The following is an 11046-nucleotide window of genomic DNA, read 5'->3' as shown; positions in this document are numbered from 1 at the left end:
TATCTTTTATAAATTAACTTTTGGTATTTAGAAATATACATTTTGGCGTGAAGTCTATTCTATGGTATTTCCTAGCTTACTATCTTCCTCATGGAGAAACAGAAAACACAAATAATCCTTAGTTGAAATATAAACATTTCAGTTTTAGTGAAGTGTACCATTACCAACTTGTAATGGTGTTACAAGTCATTATTCTGTATACACCAGAGTGACCCAAAATGCTCCACAGTCTAGGTAAACTGCAGGAAGTAAGCTTAAGGTTTTTTAACTTCCAAACCCCAGATCTCTGCTCTGATGGTCACTTGAAATTCTACAATTTCAAACACCTCTGAAGACATTCAGTTAAGGCCTCTGGCCTCTAGATGGCCCTCTATCTTTTGGGAATGCCTTAAAGTCCATTTCATGAGGGAAAGTTGAAGCCAGTGATCTTTCTGGGATAGCACAAGTTACCCTGTATCTTTGCTCAAGGAATTCTTTCTGTAGGCTTCCTAGAGGATACCAGAATTAAAATTTTCTCCCCTTTGATGAGTCTCTCCAAAGCAAGGAGTAATACCTGTATTACTATTGCCCACACATGAAGGGCACTTGATTTTATTTCAAGCCCTGGATTTTAGACGTACCTTAGCATTTTGTGAGTTGTAGTTAAAATCCCAACCACTTCCTAGGATTACAACCATAATCTCCTAAACTCTGTCCTCACCTACAACACAGTCCTTTTGGCTTTCAAGAACTATCCACAATCAGGCTCAGATGTGCTTTTCCTTTGTTATGTAATCAGATGAATGTGAAAGTGGAAAGTTACATGTATTAAAGTGAGGAGATGGGTAGAGGAAGGTGGAAATGAAGAAAAAGAACAAATCTGAAAGGAATCAGAGAAACTGTATTCTGATACTATTGTTTAGATTTCTAAAGGAAATGGAAAGATGTTTGGCAATGAGAGAAGTCAGTTATGATTTTTAGAAAATGGTTGTTTTCTTCAGCATTTAAAACTGTTTTTGCTTTTATTTAACTTTGAAGATGATTATAAAGCTTGGGACCTTTGTAAAAGTGAACTTTATAAGCCAGAACGAACTTACCACCCCCCTACTGTGAAATTTGGAAATTCAACTACATTCCAGGATGACTTTGTTCCTTAGGAGATAAAGCCTAGGCAAAGCTTTAAACCCTTCTCTGTGGTCAAACGTTCTACAGCCCCTTTTAATGGTATTACAAGTCATCGCCTTGATTATATACCTCATCAGCTTGAACTCAAGTTTGAAAGGCCAAAAGAAGTTTACAAACCAACTGACCAACGCTTTGAGGATTTCACAACTCACCGGTATGACTTTCGGGGTCTTATTGGTGAAACTGCAAAACTCTGCAGACCTGTACACACCAGAGTGACCCCGAATGCTCGGTTTGAAGGAAGCACTGAATTCCGTGAAAGTTTTCAACCATGGGAAATCCCACCACCTGAGGTCAAGAAAGTACCAGAGTATGTGCCTCCTACAGGTAGCATGCTGTTAAACAGCACAAGCCATCTTGACTATGTTCCATATCAGGCCAACCGTGTTGTTCCCATCAGGCCAGTTTCTCGTAGAAGAAGTAACAGTTTTCCTTTCCAAGGAAAAAGCACCATGAAAGAAGATTTTCCAGCATGGGAAAGTTGTCGTCAAGGACTTATTAAGAAGCAGCAGCAGATTCCCAACCCATCTGGAAAATTTGGTGGTTTGAGCACTTTCAGATCTCACTATTTGCAACATGAATTGATTCCAACAGAGAGTTGCAAACCTTTAAATATTGCTTTTAAGAGTTCTGTTCCATTTGATGATGTAACCATGTACTCTGTAGAGTACACACCGAAAAAACAGGAAATTTGCCCAGCTAGCTATCCCTCTCCTCCAGGTTATATTTTTGAAAATACAAATTCCCAAGGTCATAAATTCTTCTGCAAGATTACTCCCGCAGTGAAGGCCTTCTAATAACCAAATTGTGCTTAAAAGGAAGCTACTAATAAGTTGTTGGTTTTCCAAGAGAAAACTCAATTTTTGTAGTGAAAAAAATTTATGATATAATAAATCTTTTTTGTTTGTTTTTGAGAGGGAGTCTCGCTCTGTTGCCCAGGCTGGAGTGCAGTGGTGCAATCTCAGCTCACTGCAAGCTCCGCCTCCTGGGTTCATGCCATTCTTCTGCCTCAGCCTCCCGAGTAGCTGGGACTACAGGTGCCCGCCACCACACCCGGCTAATTTTTTGTATTTTTAGTAGAGATAGGGTTTCACTGTGTTAGCCAGGATGGTCTCAATCTCCTGACCTCGTGATCTGCCCGCCTTGGCCTCCCAAAGTGCTGGGTTTACAGGCGTGAGCCACTGCACCCGGCCGATATAATAAATCATTTTTTATATTTTTAAACAAGAAAATTGGAAAATGTATCATAAATCAGAATCTTAAAACCATTTTGTATTGATATTTTAACCAAGATTGTTCTTTAATATGCATTTTGGAAGGTTGAATAATATAGATTCCCATACGTACCATTTTAATACTCAACATACTGCTTAGTAGCTTGTCCCCAGTCTATTATTCGTAATTCTGTTTATAATTATGGCAATTGTATGGTTATTCACATACCAGCTGTCATTTATCAAGCACATCAGGATTATCTAGAACAACATTGAAAATGATACATGGATTCCTCTTCCAAGGCAATAGGATTCATTTTACTCAGACTTCACGGCATCTACACAGCATCCACTGAGTCAAGTTTTGGTTGGTGGTATACAGACTGCTGCACTGCTCCTCACCATGTTCAAGTTAGCAAGAGGCACTGTGGTGTGGCAAGGAAAGGCTCTGTGTGCTGGGAATCGAAGGACTTGAGTTCAAGTTCTAACTAATTATTATTTTTAGAGACAGGGTCTCACTGTCACCCATGCTGGAGTCCAGTGGCATGATCATGGCTTACTGCAGCCTCAGCCTCCTGAGCTCAAGTGATCCTCCTGCCTCAGCCTCCCAAATAGCTGGGACTACAAGGGTGTGCCACCACACCCAGCTATTTTTTTAATATACTTTGTAGAGATAGGTTCTTGCTATACTGGCCAGGCTGCTTTTGAATCCTGCCTTGGCTTCCCAAAGCACTGGGATTACAGGCATGAGACACTATACCCAGCCTAAGTTCAAGTTCTAATAATATAGATTTCTATTTGTACTACCTTAGACAGTGACTCATATCTCTGAGACTCAGTGTCTTTGTTTGTAAAATGATGTCTGTTTTCAAAAACGTTTGTTTTGAGCATCAGACTATATGGTACATTTTAATCCTTAAAGTAAAAGTATAAATGTAGGGGATTGTTAAAAAAATCACTCAGTCTCTTTTTGTACTTGTTTTCTCCTTTTCAAATTAGGATAATTACCTACCCAATCCTCATTTTCTGGCCTGTATCAAGGATTGCAAAATAACCTAATTTGTTTTGAGCTATCAGTAGTATGTGAGGAGTCTTGTCCTTTAAAACTTCATGAGCACCTGAGAAATTCTTAACAGAGAATGGAAAGCTTGGAATGGGGTAAATACAGTGGTTTTAGTAACAGTATTTGCAGAAAGGAAAAAGTGTTTGCTAGGGTAGTTTTAGGAAGACTGACAGCTCTGAAGAAATCTTTAGGGTAAATGTAGGTAATTTTGCACCTAATTGCCAGGCCAAGTCACTGTTTAGAGGAAGAACCAGCCCCAGCAGGGGGCATAATCACCTGGTTCACCTCTTCCGGTGTGAAGATAAGTGCTAAGGAAAAGAATGATGCCAGTAAGTATAGTAGAAACACTCTATTGCATTTATAAATGCTAAAAATTTCCCAATGAATTAAACTCTTATTGGGTGGTTTTTTAAAAAAAAATTAAATAACTGCATTATGGGAGAATATGATTTCTTATAGCATAAAGTGAATTTTAGTCTTTTATGGCTTCAGAATTATTTTAAAATGTATTTTATTGAAAATCATTAATATTTGGTTATTTTAATTGTTCAAAAGTAACTTGTTCTTATTTACATTTATTAGTAAAAGTATGGTGTGTGAAACTTTATGTTTCTATGCAACATTAATAAAATCAATAAAAGGAACAGATTTTCAAGATTTCTGTACCTATTTTTTTTTTTTTAAAGACAGCATTTTAATAAAGTCCTGTCTAGGTTAACCTATACATAAGTAGATGTTCTTACTTTTTAAATACAAAACAATAATGTATAACCAGAATTAAAAATAAGGGAATACTACAGCACTCTGTCATCCCGTCCCATATTCCAATGCTGGATATTCAAATCCCTTCGTAATTTAATGGGGGTGGTCTCCTCCCTGGACAAAGGTCACCCTTAATAAGACATCTACTAGAGTTTCCAGAGGCAAATTGCCATCATAAGGATTGAAGATGAATAATGGCGTTTCCCCACAATCTAACACTCAGTATAACAGGTGTGAAAATAGAGATTGAAACAGAGAACAATGTAAGACATTCAGCTTAGGAGTTCAGGAAAGTCTGCCTTAGGGAGAGGATAGACAGGTGAGCTGAATCTTGAAAGATAAGTAGGAAATTGCCAGGTCAAGAAAAACGGGAAGGTGGGAACAGCATAAAAATAGGTACAGAGGGACCCTCTGTCTCTGTGAAAGAGTTAAAGGGACTTCCAAGCTATGTTGGTGGAAAGCTAGCAATCCCTGAGTCATTCTCCTGTTAGGCCTCCTTGAAATACTATGCAGGAACACACACACAAAAAACATTTTAACAGGGCTGGAAACTAGTAATATTTCTTAGCAACCTGCCAGATTCCACTATGCCAAACTTGGATAAATCTAATGAAGAAAGGAGGAAAATTCAGAGAGAAAAGTCGGTAGATTTCTACCCCAGCCCCATCCCATTTCCACCCTATCTCTCTGGAAACCCTTGTTGTGTAAAATGAGACCACAGACTGAAATTAGAAATAAAGGCTTTATGATTTATAAAAACTGCACAGACAATGTAAGGAGTGAACCCTAATGTAAACTATGGACTTTGAGTGATAATGTGTCCATGTAAGTTCCTCAACTATAACAAATGTACCACTCTGGCTGGGTGTGTTGATAGTGGGGGAGGCTGTGCATGTGTGTGGGGAGGGGCATATAGGAACTCTGTACTTTCCACTCAGTTTTGCTGTGAACCTAAAACTGCTCAAATAAATAAAGTCTATTTTGAAAGTTTTCTTAAAAGCCCTTCAAGGCAGGAGGGAGGTGTTCAGTCAGAGGCTGGGAAACCCACATCCCAGCTTCTGAATATCTTACATTTGCAGGCTTGCTTTTATACAAAACTATAATCTAAGGCCTTCTCTGAGAATCGCTGCGGGAGAAGATCCTCATGATACCCAGGAAGCAGAGGGGAGACCTCTGAAAGTTAAACAGAGTCGAGGAAGTGAACCTTGCAATCATGAGTGAGTAACTTCAAAAACGCTGTTTAAAAACATGCTGATAACATACTTTTGAAAGGGTTGCGGTGTCCAGTGAAACATCAGGACTCTTTCATTTTGTTCAGGTTTTTGCTTTTTTTCCCTGTCATTCAATGCTCTTTTGCATGCAAGTGCAGATTTTCACCCTGTATCACAGACACAGGACTTTCATCAATACTATCCCTCCCCAGCCTTCTCATAAACACAGCACACAGCTTGATAGATGCTCTCTAGGGTGGCCAGGGGCATTTCTCCATCCCATCCAATATCTGTGTTAAAACTTCTTTTTCTTTTCTTTCTTTTTTTTTTTTTTGAGACGGAGTCTTGCTGTGTCACCCAGGCTGGAGTGCAGTGGTGCGATCTCAGTTCACTGCAACCTCTGCCTCTTGGGTTCAAGCGATTCTCCTGCCTCAGCCCCAAGTAGCTGGGACTACAGGTGCATGCCACCATGCTCGGCTAATTTTTGTACTGTTAGTAGAGACGGGGTTTTGCCATGTTGGTCAGGCTGGTCTCAAACTCCTGGCCTCAAGCAATCCAACTGCCTCGGCCTCCCAAAGTGCTGGGATTACAGGCGCGAGCCACCACACCTGGCCAAGACTTCTTTAATTGTAGCCATCATGGAACTATAATGACTAAGAAGGAAATGTGGCTGGGAGTTGCTTACAGACAGTAAGCAAGCAATAGCAAAACCAAAGCAAACCAAACCCAACCACAAAAACATAGGTAAAAGTTCTAAACAGATACTTCACCAAAAAAGATATACAGATAGTGTCTTAATTTGCTAAGACTACTGTGAAAAGTACACAAACAGGGTGGCTTAAACAATAGAAATGTATTTATCTCTCAGTTCCAGAGACCATAGATCCAAAGATCAAGGTGTTATCAGGGCTGGTTTTGAGGCTGTGTGGGAAGATCGGTTCTGTTTTTTTGTCCTAGTTTCTGGTGGTTTGCTGGTGATCTTTGGTGTTCTTTGGCTTGTAGAGCTCTGTCTTTATCTTCACACAGCATCCTCCCTGTGTGCATGCGTCTGTTTCCAAATTTCCCCTTTTTATAAGGACATCAGTCACATTGTATTAAGGCCCATCCTGATAACCTCACCTTAACTTGATCTTTTGCAATGACCCCATTTTCCAATAAGATTATATTCATAGGTGGTGAGGGTTAGAATTTCATTTTTGGAGGAGACACAATTCAACCCAGAAAAGACAGTGAAGAAGCACATGAAAAGATGCTTAACATCAATAGTCATTATGGAAGTTCAAATTAAAACTGCACTAAGGTACCACTACATACCTACTAGAATGGCTTAAAGAAAAACAAAAACAAACAAAAAAACCACCGCACACACCAACCTGATAATACCACACACTAGCAAGGGTCTGGGACAACAGGAACACTCACATATTGTTCATTAGAATGCAAAATGGTACAGCTACTTTGGAAATCAGTTTAACAGTTTCTTATAAACATGCACATATCATATGACCCAGCAAACTCACCTCTAGGTGTTCTTCAAAGAGAAGCGAAAATGTAGGTTTATGCAAAAATGTGTATATGAATGTTTGTAGAACTTTATCTATAATCACCCCAAACTGGAAACAACCCACATGTCTTTCAACTGGTAAATGAGTGAACATCTATCCATATATAAAGCCAGTTCAAGGAACAAACAACATTTTGTTGTTTCAGCATTTGTTGATTCACCCAACAGCATGCATGGAACTTAAATGTATTTTGGTAAGTGAAAAAAGCAAGACCCAAAAGACTACATGTTATATTATTCAATTTGTATAAATTTCTGGAAAAGGCAAAACTGTAGGGACAGAAAATAGTAAATGATTGCTAGGGGTGGGGGTAGAAGCAATTGACTACAAAGAAGCAGGACAAAAGAATGTGGGGTGGATTGGAACTAAGAAACTGGTGGTAGATATAAAACTCTGCATTTGTCAAAACCATTAGAAACCAACAAGTTAATTTTACAGTATGTAAATTATGAAAACTGCCACCCAGGATGTGGCATTGAGAAGAAAGGAGATTACCTAAGTGATTTTGGACAAGTGATCATATTGGCTACTATAAAGCTAAAGACAAAAATAATTGTATATGAACATTGTACTCTAGTTTTTAATTTTTTTTCTCTGACAGAGGTATGTGTTATCAATTCTAAACTATGAGTATAATGAGGTTGAACTGAGAAAATATAGTGTAAATAATGAGAGCCAGGCTTCTATCAGAGAAATGTTACAAATAAGAAACAGATGCAGATAGCATCATTCACAATAGCAAAGTTATGGAATCAACCAAATGCCCATCAATGATACTCTGGATAAAGAAAATGTCATACATATACACCATGGAATACTACGCAGCCATAAAAAGGAATGAGATCATGTTCTTTGCAGGGCCATGGATGGAGCTGGAAGTCCTTATCCTCAGCAAACTAATGCAGGAACATAAAACCAAATACTACATGTTCTCACTCATAAGTGGGAGCTGAAAAATGAAAACACATGGACACCGAGGGGAACAATACTTACTGGGGCCTGTCAGGGGAAGGCGGTGGGGGAGAGCATTAGGGAAAAGAGCTAATGCAGGCTGGGCTTAATAATTAGGTGGTGAGTCGATAGGTGCAGCAAACCACCATGGCACACGTTTACCTATGAAACAAACCTGCACATTCTGCACATGTACCCCAGAACTTAGAATAAAAAGATGCGGATTATAATGAACCCTATGGTGTTGAAATAGTGTGCAGGGTCTCAGTATGAATTCATAGATACACAAAAAAATAGATGTGTGTGTGTGTGCATTCACAGGTTGGTACATATGCTCTGTATATATGCGCAGTTTAATCAGAGATGGAAATTGTAAGAAAGAACCAAAAAGAAATGCTATAGATTAAAAACACTGTAACAAAAATGAAGAATGCCTTCGACAGGCTTATTAGTAAACTGGATTCTGCTGAGGAAAGACATCTCTGAGCTTGAGAATATCTCATAGAAATCACCAAAACTGAAAAGCAGAAAAAGATGGAAAAAAATACAGAGTATGCAAGAACTGTGAGACAACTGCAAAAGATGTAACATACATGTGATGGGAATTCCAGAAGCAGAAGAGAAAGAAACAGGAGAAATATTTGAAGCAATAATGGCTGAGAATTTCTCTCAATGTGAGACACCAAACCACAGATCCAGGAAGCTCAGAAAACATCAAGCAGGATAAATGCCTACAGAAAAACTACATGTAGCCACCTAAGTTACAAACTATGAAAAAAAAAAATCAAAAGATGATGAGAATATTCTGAAGGAACCCAGAAGAAAGAAAAACCACCTTACCTATAGACAAGTCAAGATAAGAATTACATCTAACTTCTCAGAAATTGTGTAAGCGAGAGGAGAGTGGAGTGAAATATTTAAAGTGTTGAGAGAGGGGAAAAAAAAGCATCACCAACCTAGAATTCTATATTCTGTGAAATTACTCTTCATAAGTGAAAGAGAAATAAAGACTTTCTCAAACAAAAATTGAGGGAATTCGTTGCCAGTAAACCTGCCTTGAAAGAAATGTTAAAGAAAAGTTCCTTGGGAAGAAGGAAAATGATACATGTCAGTAACTTGGATGTATATCAAGAAAGGAAGAGCATTGGAATAAGAATAAGTGAAGATAAAATGAAAACTTTTATTGTTCTTCTTTAATTATAATCAAATATATTATTGCTAATTATTATTTTGAATAAACGATGTGTTTCAATAGTAGCACACTTTAACACACTTTTTTTCTTTATTATACTTTAAGTTTTAGGGTACATGTGCACAACGTGCAGGTTAGTTACATAGGTATACATGTGTCATGTTGGTGTGCTGCACCCATTAACTCATCATTTAACATTAGGTATATCTCCTAATGCTATCCCTCCCACCTCCCCCCACCCCACAACAGGCCCCGGTGTGTGATGCTCCCCTTCCTGTGTCCATGTTGTTCTCATTGTTCAATTCCCACCTATGAGTGAGAACATGCGATGTTTGGCTTTTTGTCCTTGTGATAGTTTGCTGAGAATGATGGTTTCCAGATTCATCCATGTCCCTGCAAAGGACATGAACTCATCCTTTTTTATGGCTGCATAGTATTCCATGCTGTATATGTGCCACATTTTCTTAATCCAGTCTATCATTTGTTGGACATTTGGGTTGGCTCCCAGTCTTTGCTATGGTGAATAGTGCCACAATAAACTTACATGTGCATGTGTCTTTATAGCAGCATGATTTATAATCCTTTGGGTATATACCCAGTAATGGGATGCCTGGGTCAAATGGTATTTCTAGTTCAAGATCCCTGAGGAATCACCACACTGACTTCCACAATGGTTGAACTACAGTCCCACCAACAGTGTAAAAGTGTTCCTATTTCTCCACATCCTCTCCAGCACCTGTTGTTTCCTGACTTTTTAATGATTGCCATTCTAACTGGTGTGAGATGGTATCTCACTGTGGTTTTGACTTGCATTTCTCTGATGACCAGTGATGATGAGCATTTTTTCATGTGTCTTTTGGCTGCATAAATGTCTTCTTTTGAGAAGTGTCTGTTCATATCCTTCACCCACTTTTTGATGGGGCTGTTTTTTTCTTGTAAATTTGTTTGAGTTCATTGTAGATTCTGGATATTAGCCCTTTGTCAGATAAGTAGGTTGCAAAAATTTTCTCCCATTCTGTAGGTTGCCTGTTCACTCTGATGGTAGTTTCTTTTGCTGTGCAGAAGCTCTTTAGTTTAATTAGATCCCATTTGTCAATTTTGGCTTTTGTTGCCATTGCTTTTGGTGTTTTAGACATGAAGTCCTTGCCCATGCCTATGTCCTGAATGGTATTGCCTAGGTTTTCTTCTAGGGTTTTTATGGTTTTAGGTCTAACATTTAAGTCTTTAATTCATCTTGAATTGATTTTTGTATAAGGTGTAAGGAAGTGATCCAGTTTCAGCTTTCTACGTATGGCTAGCCAGTTTTCCCAGCACCATTTATTAAATAGGGAATTGCTTCCCCATTTCTTGTTTTTGTCAGGTTTGTCAAAGATCAGATGGTTGTAGATATGTGGCATTATTTCTGAGGGCTCTGTTCTGTTCCATTGGTCTATATCTCTGTTTTGGTATCAGTACCATGCTGTTTTGGTTACTGTAGCCTTGTAGTATAGTTTGAAGTCAGGTAGCGTGATGCTTCCAGCTTTGTTCTTTTGGCTTAGGATTGACTTGGCAATGCGGGCTCTTTTTTGGTTCCATATGAACTTTAAAGTAGTTTTTTCCAATTCTGTGAAGAAAGTCATTGGTAGCTTGAAGGGGATGGCATTGAAACTATAAATTACCTTGGGCAGTATGGCCATTTTCACGATATTGATTCTTCCTACCTATGAGCATGGAATGTTCTTCCATTTGTTTGTATCCTCTTTTATTTCATTGAGCAGTGGTTTGTAGTTCTCCTTGAAGAGGTCCTTCACATCCCTTGTAAGTTGGATTCCTAGGTATTTTATTCTCTTTGAAGCAATTGTGAATGGGAGTTCACTTATGATTTGGCTCTCCGTTTGTCTGTTATTGCTGTATAAGAATGCTTGTGATTTTTGCACATTGATTT

At 38.6% G+C, this 11046-nt stretch overlaps 1 protein-coding gene across 1 annotated transcript; it reads left to right on the top strand.

Annotated features, from left to right (window-relative positions):
- Positions 1 to 218: 218 nt before the first annotated feature.
- LOC101148528 (stabilizer of axonemal microtubules 2) lies at positions 219 to 1961 on the top strand. Its single transcript, XM_019010417.2, is given in 2 exon segments — positions 219 to 248; positions 981 to 1961. Coding segments are annotated over 2 exon segments (1011 nt in total).
- The last annotated feature ends 9085 nt before the right edge of the window (positions 1962 to 11046 follow it).

The sequence above is a fragment of the Gorilla gorilla genome, chromosome 16 (assembly GCF_029281585.2).
Source record: "Gorilla gorilla gorilla isolate KB3781 chromosome 16, NHGRI_mGorGor1-v2.1_pri, whole genome shotgun sequence".
NCBI classification, from domain to species: domain Eukaryota; kingdom Metazoa; phylum Chordata; class Mammalia; order Primates; family Hominidae; genus Gorilla; species Gorilla gorilla.
Note: the sequence above shows the minus strand (reverse complement) of the source record. Positions and strands in the feature narration are given on the sequence as shown.